At 46.6% G+C, this 18,206-nt stretch overlaps 1 protein-coding gene and 1 pseudogene across 1 annotated transcript; both read left to right on the top strand.

Moving 5' to 3' along the window:
- The first annotated feature begins 3,131 nt into the window (after window positions 1-3,131).
- Izumo2 (IZUMO family member 2) lies at window positions 3,132-11,825 on the top strand. The gene is given in 6 exon segments (XM_087200594.1): window positions 3,132-3,315; window positions 5,323-5,409; window positions 5,644-5,664; window positions 6,473-6,553; window positions 9,819-9,945; window positions 11,738-11,825. Coding segments are annotated over 6 exon segments (582 nt in total). The 3' UTR covers window positions 11,820-11,825.
- A 4,146-nt stretch (window positions 11,826-15,971) lies between these two features.
- On the top strand, window positions 15,972-17,249 carry LOC101704538 (heterogeneous nuclear ribonucleoprotein D-like; annotated as a pseudogene).
- The last annotated feature ends 957 nt before the right edge of the window (window positions 17,250-18,206 follow it).

Genomic DNA, 18,206 nt, shown 5'->3' with positions numbered 1-18,206 from the left:
CCCTCCAGCAGACACCCAGAACCTGTGAGCCATTTCTTGTAAATACCTCCGTGATATTTTTAGGCATCCAGGGTTTTGCTATGGAGCCCAGGCTGGCCTCAAACTCACTGCCATCCTCCTTGCAGTCACCGCACCTGGCCTTTCTTTTCTATTCTAACCCAGGGGTCAGCAAGCTATGGCCCATGGGCAGCTGCTTGTTTTATTAAATAAAGTTTGTTGGAGACAGGTGATAGCCCAGGCCTGTAATCCCAGCACTCTGGGAGGCTGAGGAGGAGGATTGCAAGTTTGAGCCCAGCCTGGCATCTTAGTCGCTTAGTGAGATGCTGTCACAAAGTAAAAACTAAAACGGGCTGAGGATGTAGCTCAGTGCAAAGGCCCTGGGTTCAGCCCCCAGTACCGCAATCGATCAATTAATATTAAAAAATAATGAAGTTCAGTCAGAGCACACCACATCCTGTCATGTAATGCAGTCGACTGCACCTGCACTACGAGAACAGCGGTGGATGGAGCACACGGACACCTCGTGTAAAGCCGAAATATTTACTGTCTGAGGCACAAAAGCGAAGCCTTTGCCCAAGCTCGCATTTTGGGAGAGTCTCTTGCTCTCAAACAAAGGCTGGGGTGGGTGGTAAATGAGAGAAAGGGACAGGGAGAGAGATCGAGACCCGGAGAGCAGGACGGAAACCCAGAGGGAGGGGACAGACAAATAAGCAAAACGCAGTGAGCCTGCGGAAGACGGGGCAGCTGAGACTGGGTGGGACAGCCGCTGTCCCACCCAGCCGCACCCTCCAGGCTCTGAGCTGGCAATGACAGGGACCACAGCCGGGTGTGGGTCCGCGTCCCAACCTGGGCACCCGTCCCGGGGCCTGAGCTGCCCGCCGCTGTCTGGTGAGGCCCTGGGGTCTGGGGGCATCGGGGCTGCTTCCAGCTGGGGCTGGCAGCCAGGGCCACAGCTGCACACACGTGTGTCTATGTCCCAGTGGCTGGGCACTGTCTCTCGTGCCCAGAGGCCTCGTGTGCCCGCCAGCCGAGCTACACGTCCTCTCCATCCTGCTGCCCGTGGCGTGGCCAGGTGATGGAAACACTGCTCCTCTGGGCTGGCGCTGCCTCCCACTCCCGGTCCCCCACTGGGCTGCTCCCCTAGTCCTCCAACTGCCCGGCCCGCTCACACCAGCGCCAAGCCACCCTGGGTGTCCCTCAGCAGGGCTTTTTGGTGACCCCACCCCTGCCTGTCTCCAGATCTGTGCTTCCTGGTGCTAGGGACTCTCTAGTCCTCGGGCAGGTGAGGATTTCAATATTGAAAAGAAGCATCAGGCTCAGTGCAGTAAGACAATAAACACACTCCCATGAATTGCTTTACAAGGTCCACGGGGCCTAGGAACCCTCCAGAAATAGAAATGTTACAGCAGCAGGCAATTTTTACAGTCAGAAACTCAGTCCAGGTGTGGTGGCACACACGTGTAATCCCAGCACTCGGGAGGCTGAGGCAGGAGGATCACTGTGAGTTCCAGGCCAGCCTGGGCTACAGAGTGAATTCAAGGCCAGCCTGGACTGCATACCCAGACCCTGACTCAAAAAACAAACAAGTGAACAAAGCAACAAAAGAAAGGAACTCAGGTGTCCATAAAACAGAACCTTTTTCCTTCATAAGATCAGGTAAGGGCCAAAGGCAGGGATTCTGGAACCAGGTTCAAATCCCGGCTCTTGGGCTAACCAGTGGTGCCACCTGAGACAAGTGACTGAACCTCTCCGGGCCTCGGTTTCCTCGTGTAACCCTGGGGAAGTCCCTGTCGCATCCAACTGTGGATGTGGGTAAAGTGCTGGGGACAGCGATCGACACGCGGACGTGCTGGGTGACCGTCGGGTACGGTGCTCCACGGGGCTGCTGGGATGGCTGCCTGTGTGAACGCACACACGCCCAGGACAGTGTGTGACATTGAGTGTGAGCTCACAGGGGACCAGATTTGACTGGACAGAAAGGGGCTGTCCCCAGCCCATGACCAATTATACTCTCCGCTGCTCCACCACCAGGCAGGCTGGGGTGGTTTTCAAATATTTCCACCAACTCTTTTTGTTTGTTTGTTTCTGGTTTTTGAGACAGGGTCTCCTTATGTGGCCCAGGCTGGCCTGGAACTCAGGGTGATCCTCCTGCCTCAGCCTCCCGAGTGCTGGAATGACAACCATGCACCACCAGCGCCCCCCCCGACTGTAGACGGTATTGCACTACAGGTCTCACTGGTTCTGCGCTGTTTCCCTCAGATCTGGCCTGAGCCCAGCCTGTACTCTGTCCCTCCATTGCTGCCTCGACACCCCTGGGCGCGTCCCCTCTTTAGCAGGCCACCTGTCACTATGCTCAAGGCCATGGCATCTCTGGGCCTGGTGGCACATGTGGCAGCGTCTCGCGCTGCTGTTACCAAAGGGCAGCACTGCTGGGTGTGAAATTGGACCGCTCTTCAATTCCAGTATGTTGGGGCTCCTCCGTGCACTAGGCCTTCAAGGGCCAGACTGTAGTGGGGTTGTGGGTACTCTGGCGCACACCCCCAAGCCCAGCTACTTGAGGGAAGAGGGTCGCATGTTCCAGTCCTACCTGGGGAATTTAGCAAGAACCGGTCTCAAAATTAAAAAAAAAAAAAAAAAAAATTAAAGGCTAGGGATGGAGCTCAGCGTGAAGGCTCTGGATTCAATCCTTGGTACCAAGAAAAAGACAGAAACAAAACAGTCAGGGCTTGGAGTGTTGCCCAGCGGAAGGGCACTTACCTAGCATGCAGGAGGCCTTGGGTTGCACCTCCAGCACCATAGACAAAGTGAGAACAAAACAAACAAACAAACAACCCACTCCACGGGTCCCTCCAGCGGGCTTCCGGCAGAGCCTGGTCAAGATTTCACTTCCTAATCTGTTTGCTGGTTCGCCATTCCTCCGTCCCTCCCATCCCTGCTAGACTGATTCCCAAGTGCAAGGACCCGGTCCAACCTAATCAGTGGTCCCCAGCGCCCCACGCAGCAGGCGCTCCACTGACCAGGTGACCGCGTCCTCCATGTGGGCGTGGACACCGGTTGTTCCCTCAGCTGTCTATCTGGTGCCCGGAACAAGGCCTGGCGCATAGTAGGTGTTTAATAAAGGGTTTGAGTAAATGAATTTGGGAAGAATTAGTAAATTCCCAGCCGGCAAGGCGGAAGCGTTCCCTGGATCCCGAATCCTCGCCCGGCACATAGTAGGTGTTCGGCGGCGGAGGGAGCGCACGCGGGCCCTGCTGCAGGGCATGGAGGGGCCGTTCTTCAGGGACTACGCGCTGAGGGCCTTGGTGGGCCAAGCGGGTGCGGGCGGCAGCAGGGAGCAGGGCGCCCGGGGAGGAGGGCGCGACCCGAGGGGCCCGGGCCTGGGCGGGGGGCACTGCATGGCCTCCTTGGGAACCCGGGACCGAGAAATCCAATAAAAGCAAACCCGCGCCTGGCCGCTGACGTGTGGCCAGCAACTTACTTAGGAAAGTCTACACCAGTTTGTAGGCGGGGCACTGCGCCATGTGTACTTTACAGATGGGGAACAGCGGAGGCTCAGAGAGGTGGGGTGACACAGTGGGAAGGATGGAGCTGAGACCGAAACTAGGCCAGTTAACAACCGAAGCGTCCCTGAGAGTTCAGATGAAAGGAAGAGTCGAAAGTCTCCATTTGAATCAAAACCTAGAGCCAGGCGTGGTGGTGCACACCTGTGATCCCAGCACTCAGGAGACTGAGGCAGGAGGCTCGCCATAAGTTCGAGGCCAGCCTGGACTACACAGTGAGACCCTGTCTCAAAACACACTTGATCTTAGCCAAAAGGCCGAGAAGTGATGACCCTGTCTCAAAACAACAACAACAACAAATCAATAAATCAAAAGCCAGAAATGATTAAGCATGGTGAGAAAGGTATGTCAGACCCCGGGACAGGGGGAAGTGGGGCCTTGTTCAGACCGTGAAGGAAAAGTTCTTTTTGTGGCACTAGGGGATGGAACCCAGGGCCCTCACACTGAGCTGCACCCCCAGCCCTTTCTTTACTTTTTATTTTGAGACAGGGTCTTGTAATCACTAAGTTCCAAAGACTGGGCTCAAAATTGCAATATGCTGGGATTACAGGCGTGGGCCCCACTGCGCCTGGCTAGAAGAAGTTCTTGAAGGAAGCAAAAAGTTCTGTCCCAGGGAGCTCAGGGATGAGAAGGAGAGGAAAGAGCCTTAAACTAATCTGGACGAAGTCTTAGTATCCAGATAGAAGATCAGCACAGCCACAAAACTGCCTTAAGGCAAAGCCTCCTCCACAGCAAGGTCTTCCTTGCTTCAATTCTGTGATGGCTAAGGAGGGAAGGAAACTGCAGAAGAAAAGCCTGAATAGCCGGACATGGTGTTGCATGCCTGTAATCCCAATACTCAGGAGGCTGAGGCAGGAGGGTCACCACAAGTTCTGAATTACATAGTGAGACCCTGTCTCAAAAAAACTAAATATTCCGCTGCCTGCCTCTCAAGGGCAAGGACCCGAGTTCATCCCTGGTACCAAAAAAACCCAAAACTAAATAAATAAAACATTAGCGTTTCAAAGTACAATCAATATCAAAATATTTATACTGTTTTGGTACTATCTTTGAAATCCAGTGTTTTCTTTTAGAGACAGGGTCTTACTATGTAACTCAGGGTGGCCTTGAATTCTTACTAATCCTCCTGCCTCAGCCTCCTGAGTTCTGAGATTGCAGACCTGCAGCACCACATCTAGCTCTGAAATCCAGTGTACATTTTATACCTGGAGCACATCTCACTTCAGACTAGCCCTTCCCAAGCACCTAAAAACCTCCCGTGCCTGGAAGCTGCTGGGCAGTGCTGGCCTAGGTGCTACATAAAGCCAAGGGAGCTGGACTGACGTATGAAGGAATGAGCAGAGACAGAGAAAAGAGGAACTGAGTAGACCACACGTCTCCTTAGAAGATGAGAAAACTGAGGCCACAGGAGGGTGGCTTAGTCTGGGGCCGAGTGGGTCCCAAGGCATCTGTGGGATCTTCCAGGCTGTATGCAGGCTGAGTATCCCTGACCTGAAATACTGGGGACTAGAAATGTTTCCAATGTCAGGGTGGATTTGGATTATTTGCACCGACAACCACTTGAGCATCCCCAATCCGAAAATCTGAACTCCAAAAAGTCATGAGAAAGTCCTGAATTTCAAATGAGGGACCTCAACCTGTGTCTACCCAGGAGACTTTGAGTCATGGCTGACCTCGATTCTTCCTGGGAAAGAAAGAGGAACTTCTTTATCCCTTGCTTGCTGGGGCCCTGCACCCAGTGAGGGTCTCTTTCTCTCTTCAGACAGGCCTCTGCTGGAAGAACTGGTGAACTTTAGGGAGCAAATGATCAAGGAATTCAAGAAAGTTTTAAGATCCTATGAATCAAAAGGTACATCGTGCTCTCCACCGAGCCCCTGCCTCTCCTTCCCCGCTGATGCCTTTCTGCCATTTTTCCTCCCAGATTTCTTCCTCCCCTCCCCTCCCCTGGGACTTAGCCTCATCTCTCCCCAGTATTCCTAGCTGTCATTCCTGGAAGTCATGCTCACCCCTCTCCCAGTCCCTCCTCAATTAAATTCTCAACTGCTGTCCTGACTTCACTCACCTCTGCTCTTTTCTCTTGCAGCCTGTGATCCCAAAATATGCCGTGAGTCCTGGATTTATTGTCCATCCCTCTCTTATCTGCTCTCTTACACTCTGTGTAATAACACATACTCTATTGGGCAGTTCCCCTCTCCCAAAGCCATAGTACTGAGGAGTTCGCCTTTGTGAGCCCTTATGAAAATGGTTTTGACCTGCAAATAGTACCTTTGGATACTCAGGATAGGATAGGGTAACATATTGTGTCAAATAAACCCCCATAACTAGGGATTTCTCTCTCACCTAAATTGAGAGTCCAATGACTCTTCCAAACAGCAACTCTGGTCCCCCCCTCCCCGCATACCACACCTTCTAAGCTTGCTTCAAAAGGAGAAAAAGAATATGGACTCACACTGGAAGTTGTAGGGCCAAACCTGGAAATAATGTCTACTATGTCACTCGCCATTGGCTAGAACTAGGTCACATGGTTTCAACTAGGTCACGTGGTTGCAAGGCAGCCTGGGAAATGTAGTCTTCCTGTGGGCACTGGAAGAGGAACCAGATGAGGAGGCATCACGTCAGTGTCTGTCTCTGGAAGCTCAAAATTAGGAAAAGAAAAGTACAAACTCAAAATTAACAAATGTTTCATTAAATGTCTACAAGTGGAATGTTGGGTCAACTGGAATATTGCTACTCAATTTAACTCTTGTCTTTTGTGTGAACTGTCAGTGCATTGTTTACTCTCCCATGAAGTGGGTCCTCCAAAGTGCAGGAGAACCAAGAAGACCCCATCTCCTCTTCCCCTTCTTCCTCCCCACCCCTTCCCTGTTCTCTGGATTGGCCCTCATCCTACTTCTTCCTTTCCCCTCTTCTAGACTTGCTCAAAGAGGAGGTCTTGGACTGTTTGCATTGCCAGAAAACCAGTCCCAAATGTATCAATGACAAGTACTGCCTCGGTAAGCTTCAGGGGAAGGGGACGACGAGGGAGAGATGTCTGAGGGCTGAAGACCTCCATGTCCGATGCCCTTGCCATTTGCCTACACTGTGGCCCAGAAGTAGCTGAAATCCACCTGAAATCCACTTTCACTTCTGTTAAGTGGGAAGAACCTTTTGGAGCTTAACAGCACCCTAGCACCACAATGGCAAGTGCTGGAAAAGACTTTATTCCTAGCCATTGCCATTCCTAGGGAGCCTATAAAGATATGCTAAATTCATTCATTCATTCAGAGAATACACATGCACACAGGGGCTAGAGCAGAGAGAATACAATGAATCCACATTTATCCATTCCAGCTTGATACAGTAGCCACACTGGGTCACTGTAGTGCTATCCCTTCTCTCTGTCCCTTGCTCCTTTCATTTAGATCTCAGTGGCCCGTCAGAGAGGCCTCTCTGATCAGTCTGTAAAGATGCACTTTCCACCAAACTCTCTGCAACCGTCCACCTTGGCCTCACCTATTTTATTCTCTGCCAAAAGAGATCACAGACCTCAGGCAATTCCACTCATTCATAGCGTAGCCTCTAAAAACAAGGACGTTTTCTTACATCACCACAATGCCATCCCATATCCAACAAGCCTAAGGATGATTCTGCAGTCAACAAAGAATTTCAAGAAAAAAAAAAAAATTTCAAGCTCTATCAACTCCCTGTCAACAGAATATTTTCCACAGCTGATTTGCTCAAATCGAGATTCAGTAAAAGGGATCCCCAGATTGTTCAGTTGTTAGGGTTTTTCTATTTATTTATGTATTTATCTATTTCTATTTATTTATTTATTTATTTTGGAGACAGGGTCTCGTTATGTAGTCCAGGCTGGCATTGAACTCTCATTCTAGTCCAAGCTGGTCTCTACCTCAGAGCCATCCTCCTACCTCAGCCTCCTGAGTAGTGGCATTGCAGGTGTGCACCACTACACCCTGGTTTCACTTTAGTTTTATTTTATTTTATTTTTATTTTTTTGGTACCTGGGATTGAACTTGGGACCTTGCGCTTACAAGGCAGGCAGCAGCACCATTGAGCTAAATCCCCGGCCCCTACTTTGGTTTTAAATCTAAATTTCATCTTTCATTTTTTCCCTTCCATGACACTGGCTAGTTGAAAAGCAGCAGTATGTCCAAAAGAATGGCCTGTTTTCAGACTCCTCTGTCTCCTCTTCTCTTCTGGATGGAGTTCAATAAGAAATATTTTGAGCACCATATAGTGCCCTGACCTGGAAACCAACAGGATGGGAGATGTTTCTAATGGAGCCACTTTTTTTTTTTAAGAGTAGGAAAAACTTATTGAGAGAAAGAAAGCTTCTGCCTAAGAGAGACAGAGGGGGAACCGGAAAGTAGGCGGCCCACCCACCCCACTTTTCAAAGATGTTTTATACAGCAAAGCCATGTGGTGAGGTGGGTACAAAGTAGGACAAAACTCTAAGACCCAATGGAAATTTATGAGGTGGGACAAAACCATGACCAACCTATAAGATTACAAGTACAGTCACCCAGGTAATATTGATTAAATGGGGGTCAAATGGGGGAGCAAGTCAGTAGCAAGCATACAAGGATTTTCAGTAAGGGTGGGTCAGGGATATTTCCTGGAAAGGCTGGGTTGAGACCTTGACCCGCCCATCCAGGTGACTGATACCTATTTAGAATATCAATCACTGCTATTCATCCCCAGGGGAAGCACAAGGGTGTGTGGTTTCTCTCCTTTTACAGTGCTGGCTTTCAGTGACTGTGTCTTCACTGTCCTCCATGTTGGCTCCTTGTGGGCTGGCCCCATCTAACTGCCTACAAGATATCTAATTAACTCACCTATCTGCAATATTCCCCCTCTGAAGAAGGACCCCTAACTGCTGTGAGGGGGCAAAGGGTGAAGACCAGTCTGGCTACTTCTGGCTGAAGGGGGTCGTAGTTGTGATCAGCAGTCAGAGTTACTCTCCAGAGGGTCTATCTAAAGGTCCTGGACAGTGCCAGGCATGTCACCTTGGTAGCCACATAGCTTTGAGTCTGGAGGAGACAAAGCCGAAGAAACAGTTAATACATGGGCCAAATTATACAGTCAGCAGGATTGCTATGAATATAGCCCAAAAGGGTCTCCACTGGGAGGAACTAGTAACAGCCTCCCACAAAGAGGATAAGGAGAAGGTTCAGGGGACTTCAGAATCCAACACAGAAGTTGTATTGTATAGTTTAGCAGTTCTGAGCTGTTTACAGGGTCGAACTGGTGGATCCCGGTAAAAGAAGTCTAGCACATGTGTCATTGGTTCCATTTGTATGACTGCTTGGAGTTTGGCAGCCTCTAGGCTTGAGCCACATTTTAATGGGGCACGGGGTTAGACGAGCCATTCCCACCTCTGCCTGCTGACGCTAGGAGCTGGTGCCTCATGTATAAAGGCTGCCCTGTGTATTGCAGGTGTCTAGCACTGTGCCTGGCCCGACCCATCAGAAATGTTGGAGGCATTTCAGAGTGCCCCTCCCCTGGGGAGGAGCCTCTGATTGAGAGCCACTGGGATCGACAAGGACGGGCTAGACATGAACAAATCAACCAATTCCAGAGAGCAAAAGGTACCCTGGGGAAAACGGAACCACACTCAATAGAAAATGTCGGGGAGCAGCGGTAAACTTGGTTACATTACAGAGTGCAGGTGCGGGTGCCCCAGGAGGTGACCTTGGAGATCTGAAGGAAATGAGGGACCGGAACCGTGTGAATGACAAAGGGAACAGCGCTGCAAAGATCTGAAATGAGGAAGCAGAAAGAGGAGAAGCGGATTGGCCCGGCTAGAATGAATGACAGAGAGCGAATGGGTGAAGAAGAGCAGTGGGGCAGCTCCTGTGTGGGCCGGGTCACAGGGCACAGATGGATTATTCAGGACCAGGTGGGCCTTGGGCTTTTATTCAGAGACGGGAGCTTTGGAGCGGCCCGACTCGGCGAGTCCAGCGCTTTTGGTGTGTCGCTGGCGCCCTCTGGAGGCCGTGTGGGGAAGTGTAGGGGATACGCAGGGATTCCCTTGAGAAAAGCAGTGCCGAGGCTGGACCAAGTGGGTCCCCACAGAGGTGGATTGGATTCTGGCTGTCGCCAGGACGCTTTGCTGACCGAAGGAAAGCGCTGGGGGCGGAGGAGAGTGGAAGACGCAGGACGCACTCCCCTGGCTCCCTTCAGGGTGATGGGCGCGGGGCTGAGGAAGGCTGGAGACCTGAGCCCCGCTGTCCCCCCCCACCCCGCCCCCGGCCCCAGTGGACGGGCAGCCCCGCGTGGCCCTGAAGTAAGACATGATCGGCAGACACCTGCGGAACCCGCCCCTGGTGGGCATCTTCATGGCCGTGTTTTTGGCTCTCTTTTTCTTCTTGGTCATCCTGATCTCGTGAGTCATCCCTGCCCGAGTCCCCCAGTGCCTCCTGGGTCCCCTGAAAATGGCACCTCCCAGATGGGTCCCTGCGTGCCTCCCTGGTCACCTCCCTGGTCACTCCATGCTCCAGCACCCCCCTCCGTTTTTTTCCTTCCCTCCCTCCCTCCTCGATCCATCTTTTTCATCTATCGCTGTCTTTCTCCTCTTTCCCCCACCCCAAGTCACTTCCCAAGACCCTCAGAAGTTTCCCCTTTGTTGACCGCTTCTTCCATACCAATACTACAATACTAAAATAACTTTTTGTTACATAAGCTTTCTTATAATATTTCCTATCATGGTCATAGCGACACCCTGCCATTCTGGTTTCCGTTGGATCTGTGTTACGCCATTACCTATAATGACAGTCATATGACATGGGAACAGGTACAGGCCCATTTAAAGGGAGTATGGAAAAGTACTCCCCTGTCCATAGATTTATAACATTTACATTCACAAGTTAGTGCTATTAGTCAGGCACAACTACAAACTTCTTCAGCAGAAGTAATAGCTAGTTCCTTCCTGTCTTCTCTCTCCTCCTCTATTTCAACAAAAACCTTTTTTTCCTTCATTATTAATTTGGGAATCACCATTTTAGTCATATTAATCCTCCTATTTTGTCTTCCAGTCATCTCCAGACAATTAATTCGAGCCCTCAAGAATATCCAACTTGAACTCTACGTCGCCAAATTTGAAAAAATAAAAAATAAAAAAGGGGGAGATGGTGAAGCCCAACCGACCTCCATTGCTGCTTGACAAAGTTCCAGCTGGGGGAAAGAAAGGGTGGAACACATCGTACCCTCATGTTTTATTTTTTCTTGCCATAATGTTTATAATTGTTACTCTGATCACAGGAGTCATTGTGTTTGTGACTAACAACAAACTCTCCATGAGGCAAATTGGTAATGATATATTGAAATCTGATCTGGCTCACAAGTCCCAAATTCCAGTTTCTCTTAGTTCTATTGCCACATCCACTCCTAAAGAAACCTCTCCTAAAACCCCCTCTGTTTCCCCACTACTATGACTCCCCCTCTTATTGCTGACATTCTATTTACTAAAGGGGTCTTACGAAAAGATTGGAAGGATAGACTTTGGATGTAAGAAATAGCGGAAAATGGGAAATAGAAAGAACGTTAAGACAGGTAAAGGCATTAAGGAGACAAGTTACTCAATATTTCTCAAAGTGCTGTAAATATCTCCTGCTCATGGACAATGAACCCAAATGATATTTAGTTAAGATGAATAGAGGTATAGAAAAATAGAGAGCTAATAGCAAACTATATTAACCATTGTACAGTTTCTCAAGGGCCAGGTGGTGACCACAAATTTGACACTTAGTTGATTAAATCTTGCTTGTACCCACGCTGATATAAAGATTTTGATTAAGTTACTTTCTGTTCTGTTTAGGTGTGGGTTAGTAAGGGGACAATTGTAATTTTTAAATATGTATTCGTGATGTTCAATGAAATGAAACAGCTTAGAGGAATTGTACTTTGTTTAACAAAAAATAACCTTTACTTCAATAAAAATTGCTAAGGCAACTTAAAATGTAAACATGTTCCACCCAATGCCTCTCAGCTATTGCTTAAAGATATAAAAATAAATCAGACCCTGAGATTTCTCAGAGGGAACCTGAACATTGCTTGTGAAGGTGCTTTTCTCATCGCCAGTCCAGGACATCTCCCCTTCCTACCGTACATCGACTGCAGCTGGTCTGAGGCACCTTCCTAACCTCCAGGTTTGTTTGTTTTTTTTTTCCTCTGACCAGGGCTTGTACATACAGGCAAAACCGAAAACTTCTGGGCCGGGGATTTAGCACAGTAGTTCCAGTGCCTGTCTTGCAAGCGTAAGGTCCCGAGTTTGATCCCCAGTACCAAAAAAAAAGAAAACAAAACCAAAAACTTCTGCTGCGATAGGCCTGTGGCTTTGGAGTTTGTAAAGGGAAAAGAAAATAAGTTTAATAAAATCTGTGATAAATTCTTCAACGTCTCCGTCAGTTTCCTGGGGACCCTCCCTTCAGTTGTTGTCCAGTTGTTTTTCTTACCAGGTGCTCCTGAAGGGTGAAGACCAGATCTCATTCATCTGCAGATACCAATTATCCTAGACTGAAGTCATTCAGATCAGCAGAACGACCTTTCATGAAGGTTTGAAGGGACACCCATTCCTCTTGTGGGAGGAAATGCACCTAAAAGAGATAATGTAAAGTGTTAAACAGAAGAGGAACAGTGGGAGAGGGCAAGTGTCCCCCTCTAACTGAACTCTTAATTTTTGTGTGTACCTGAATAGATTCGAATATATTTTCAAGTAAATGGAAATTTTGCTACTCAGTAAACCAAAATAGGGACCAAATAGATTGGATAACATGAGATCCTTCTATTTTTCAGCCTGCCAGCAGAACAATCCCTATCGAATAGAGGATTCAGATAACGTATGAGGAGATGGGCAGGAATGAGAAAAGGCTGAATTTAGAGTAAGATTTAGTGCCTAGCACACTGCCGACTTAGACCAGACACTCAGAAAGTGGGGGAAGAGGGGCCTACAAAAATGATCCATACACCGAGGCTTTGCACGCCAGGAAAAAGTTTGCTAGGTTTTACCAATATCTGGAAATAAAACCTTAAATACCTCATGGGTCCAGGTGGGTAAAGTGAATAACCTTAAATTTTCATTCACTATGACCGGAATTAAACAGCAACAACTCAGCTCCATCGTACCGTGGTCGTGGCAAAAGAGCCCCCGTGTTTTCAGGTTTTCACATTTTTCAAGAGAACACAGACATTCAGACTTGTTTGTATGTGAAATTTATAACTAATGTTGGCAACTGTTGTATTTCAAAATACAACTTCCTATCTGTGTGAGGTGGCGGGAAAAGTTTTGGGGCTTTGTTGGTTGTAGATTTTATGTTGACGAGAAATTAGCGAAGTTTTAAGTGTTGCTTTCCGCTCCTGGACTCCCTAATAACATTTTACAAAATCCTTTGCTTCGGCTTAGGCGTCTGTTGCCATACTGTCCTCGGGTACTGTTAAAGATAGGAGGGTGTTATGTAGACACGACTTCCGATTGGCTAAAACCTAGACTTCCCTGTTTCAGGGAAGTTTCTGTTGCCAAGATACCAGTCTTTGTACATGCGCAGTGGAGCGCGCCTCCCGCGGGGCGGTTTTTGAAGAGGCGGCTGTCTCCCACCAAGAGAACTCTGGGAATAGTAGTTTTCAGGCTCGACCTGCGCAGGTGCACTTCCCCACGCGGCTTTGGCAGAACGCGCACATCTCTCTCTTTGCAGTTCCTTCTTTCTCGTAATACTGGAAAAGAAAGGAAGGAAGGAACCAGCTCCGAAAGTCTGGGCCCCTTATCTCTGACCCGGTACCTCCTCTTTCCCTGTACCAGGATGCTCCAGCTGCGGGGGCCGTGACTATAGACAGAGGTCGCTAGTTGCCATGGCGACGGCGCTAGGGGCGCGTTTGACGCTAACGCCACGGTGCGCGGGCCGGGGTCGTGGCTACTGCTGACTCAGCCTAGATGCTTAGCTTCACGGCGCTTCTTAGGGGCAACTAGTGGCCCAAAGGTGCTTTTTGGGTAGCAGTGAGCAATGTTGTTTTTGTTTAATATCTTTGTGGGTCTGGTCCAGACGCTCCCTTAGTTTCTCGGGAATGGTCTTGGCGAAGTGCACCGTAAACGGACAATTACATTGTGCGAAAATTACAGTGTGATGGGAGCTCCGGATGGGCGCAGCCTGGGGTAGCGGATATAGACACTTATTAAAGAATTACAACACAGCAATTATTACCATATCAGCGCCGGGACATTGGGGTGTTCCTGTGGGAATCCAGGCAGGGAGTTGCCACTTGCAGCTGGGCAGGCTCGGAATGGGAGCAGTTTTTCTGACGGGAGAGGCTGAAGCAAAGTAGGTTTTTTCCACAAGGAGTATGGAGGAAGGGCAGAGGGAACGGCAGAATCACACGGTGGGAACGACTGTTTTTAGTAGTAGCAAAGACATCTCCAGCGTTTTCTGTCTGCTGTGTACTATTATAGTGGCTCTACTTACATCAGTCTTTTCGGATCTCATAACCTGATTGACAGGGCATTATCTCACCATGTACGATGGAGGAACTGAGGCACAGAGCCGTCACAGTAAGCAGGACTAATGACGTTATGCTGCCCTTCTTACAGGGTCCAGGAGTCAATGAATGCTGTATCTGCAAAGCAGATAATTGACTTGTATTCACATCGAACTGAATAGACCTCCAGAGATGGTCGTATTTGCCAGTATTAACTAGTTAATGCTGCAGTAACAAACACCTCCCAACCCTTCTCGTTCATTGGCCTACAGCAGTGTTCCCCAATTTTATTGACCTTAGGGACTGGTTTTGTGGAAGATAGTTTTTCCACAGATGAGAAGGTATGGTTTTGAGATGACTCAAGTGCTTTGTGTTCATTATGCACTTTATTATTGTGTTGTGATATATAATGAAATAGTTATATAACCGCATAAGTATATAACCTCATAATTATATAACCAACCAGAATCAGTGGGAGCCCTGAGCTTTTTTTCCTCAATGAGATGGTACCATCTAGGTTTGATGGGGGACAGTGACACCCAAAGTGTGTTGCTTGGGTCCAGTCTACTCCATAATCTCACTTTGGTTGCTGTTGTTACAGAAAACCCTGCTTCACAAACACAGGATGTTGGAAATGGAAGCAAAAGTAATGCTCAAACTCTTGAAATCTGAGATGGTTCATACAAATGTCCTTAGCAGCAGACAAGATCAACTCTTCACCAGTAGTAAAGGGCTTCTCAGTTTTAGCAATGCTGTTAGACAGTAAGAATGATGCTCTCAGCGCAGACACATTTGATAAAGTGATGGCCTTCAGTATTCTTCATGTTCCCTTTTTTTCATTTTGAAAAGCTCCAAAGGCTTTTGTTTAATGTAGGGTGCTTGGTCTCTGTGTGGCAAAGTTGTTTGGAAGGTTTCATGCCTTCTTGAATACCCAATGCCTCCACATAATACACAAAGTGAACTTTGAGAATGTGAATCACCTGTTGCAGTGAATCCGTAATTTAAGCAGGACTCTTGATATTTTTTTTTTTAATGTAGCTCTCTGTAGTGGCAGTCTTAGTGTCTTTTGCTTTCGCATCCCCCTTTTCAAAGAAGCTCCCCCAAATGATGTGTTTTGGGGTTTTTTTTAACTCATTTTGGGCTGTGGTTAGCTGTGGGCTTCCAAAGCAGTGACTGAAACAAGTGGGCAGTGCAAAAAAGAGGTGTGCAGGGCCAGGGATTTAGCTCAGTGGTTCCGCCGCCTGCCTTGCAAGTGCAAGGATCCAAGTTCCATTCCTGGTACCAAAAAAAAAAAAAAAAAAAAAAAAGAGGTGCGGACAGAAGTGGTAAGAGGGCAGACTATGCACAGACTAAAACAAGCTTTGGACTGTGACTCGAAGCCACCAGATGCAGCTGTGTAATTTTTTTTTAAGTATTTTTTATTATAAAGAGTCAAGAGAGATTAACAATCCACATGTTATCTCAGAACATTTCCCCTGATTCTGAATTTACTAGGTTACTCTGTACCAGCGTCTCCATTCACATTCTCAGGTTTTATAGTCCTTTTCAGATATATTGACTGATTGTATGTACATATTGCTTAGAAACAAAAATCCATCTGCTATTAAGACCAACCAAAAACAAACAGCAACAACCACAAAAAAATAAAATAAAATAACCCTTAATTTCTGTTGTGCTTTTCTTTCACATTTCTCACAGGGAGATCTGAATACTTCAGGTGCTTTCAAAATTTAACAATTAAGTAAAATTAGTGCCTTAGCCAAACAGTTAGATACCAAAGAATTTCCACCGTGTTACTGGATCAAACCTCATGACATCTGCAGAATAATCAGAGTTTTAATTTAGAAGTTAAAAAAATGTAGAACAAGGACCTCTTCCGCCGCCATTTTAGATCCAGCTCCATATAACGCTGCGCTGCCGCCAGGCCCCCGCGATCCGGGCCGCGCGCCCGCTCTCCCCGGCCGACGGTTCCGCCACCATGGAGGACATGAATGAGTACAGCAATATAGAAGAGTTCGCCCAAGGGTCCAAGATCAACGCGACCAAGAACCAGCAGGATGACGGTATAATGTTTATTGGAGGCTTGAACTGGGATACAAGCAAGAAAGATCTGACGGAATATTTGTCTCGATTTGGGGAGGTTGTAGACGGCACAATTAAAACAGACCCAGTCACTGGAAGATCAAGAGGGTTTGGATTTGTGCTTTTCAAAGATGCTACTAGCGTTGATGAGGTTTTGGAGCTAAAAGAACATAAACTGGATGGGAAATTGATAGACCCCAAGAGGGCCAAAGCTTTAAAAGGGAAAGAACCTCCTAAAAAGGTTTTTGTGCATGGATTGAGTCCAGATACTTCTGAAGAACAAATTAAAGAATATTTCGGAGGCTTTGGAGAGATTGAAAATATTGAACTTCCCATGGATACAAAAACAAATGAAAGGAGAGGATTTTGTTTTATCACGTACACAGATGGAGAGCCAGTCAAGAAATTGTAAGAAAGTAGATACCATCAAATTGGTTCTGGAAAGTGTGAAATCAAAGTTGCACAACCCAAAGAGGTATATTGGCAGCAACAGCAACAACAAAAAGGAGGAAGAGGTGCTGCAGCTGGTGGGCGAGGTGGTACTGGGAGTCGAAGCTGAGGTCAGGGCCAAAATTGGAACCAAGGATTTAATAACTATTATGATCAAGGATATGGAAATTACAATAGTGCCTATGGTGGTGATCAAAACTATAGTCGGGCTGGGGATTTAGCTCAGTGGTTCCGGTGCCTGCCTCGAAAGTGCAAGGACCCACATTCGATCCCCAGTACCCAAAAAAAAAAAAAAACTATAGTGGCTATGGTGGATATGATTATACTGGGTATAACTATGGAAACTATGGATATGGACAGGGATATGCAGAAGACAGTGGTCAACAGAGCACTTACGGCAAGGCATCTTGAGGGGGTGGCAATCACCAAAATAATTACCAGCCATACTAAAGTGGAAGACATTGGAGAAAACAGGAGATGCTAAAGAAATCTTGCAGGACGACATTGAAGAATGGTCTTCTGTTGCTCTAATGATTATTTTGTAAAAGACTTTCTAGTGTACAAGAAACAACTGTGTCCAACTGTATATAGCTGCCAATTAGTTTTCTTTGTTTTTACTTTGTCCTTTCTATGTGTTATGCCTCAGTATGGATTTGTGTTTATACACATTTTATTTGTATGATTTCATGCTAAACCCCAAATAAATGCTTCCTTATGTGAAAAAAAAAGTAGAACTTAAAACTTTAAACTGATTTCCCATATTTGAAAGACTGTAGTTATTTGCAGCATACAAATGAAATGAGTAGTGCAAAATGCATCAAGTTTTATATGATTTGAAACCTAATGGCTGCCTCAGAAGCAAAACGTGAAAATTGCTTCTCAAAAGCAATCTAGACTGATTTAGAAGTATCAAATGCTAGTCTGTTTCCACAGATTGCAAAATGATTTCAGAAACACATAAAACATACAATTGTTTTACAAAAATAGAAATTGGGTCTTTACAAAACTTTTATAAAATATAACACTATTTGTAAATTCAAGATCGTTTCATACTGAAATAGACAACACTTCCACAGATATGAAGTCTAGTCAAATTTAAAGTGGTCTGCCTTGATCATTCTTATATATTATTTCTTCCAAATCCTCAAGACTAAGTAGATCAGTACTCTTATCATGGAATTTTTAAGAGATTGTTTATTTTCAAGGGTCTTATAAGATTTTTCATTCTAGAAATAAAGCAGATGAATTTGTACCTAAAAAACCTTGCTGAAAGTAGAAGCTAATGCAATATGACATTTCTGTATAATTGATAATCTTCAAATTAAATTCTGAAGAATGGCAACCTCTTATAATTTAAAATATATATTTGACAATTATAATTTGGTACCTATAAAACATAAAAATATAATCACAACTATTTTATGGAAAAATACTTATTCATATAGAATGAAGATACCTTCTAAATTTAGTGATTTATAGCTGTCAGATGAGAAGTGTTCCTAATTATACTCATTCATAAACACTCATTTTATTACTTCAAAGAGCACCAATGTGTTTTTTTAAACCAAAAAGTGAGACAGTAAGGGCTTATATTTCATGTAACAGTGCTATTACAGTAAGGTGCCACTTGGTATAAAGTAAAAAAAAGTA

Source organism: Heterocephalus glaber, unplaced genomic scaffold (genome assembly GCF_053883595.1).
Source record: "Heterocephalus glaber isolate CG9 unplaced genomic scaffold, H.glaber_assembly_v1.0 deba00001744, whole genome shotgun sequence".
NCBI classification, from domain to species: Eukaryota; Metazoa; Chordata; class Mammalia; order Rodentia; family Bathyergidae; genus Heterocephalus; species Heterocephalus glaber.
Note: the sequence above shows the minus strand (reverse complement) of the source record. Positions and strands in the feature narration are given on the sequence as shown.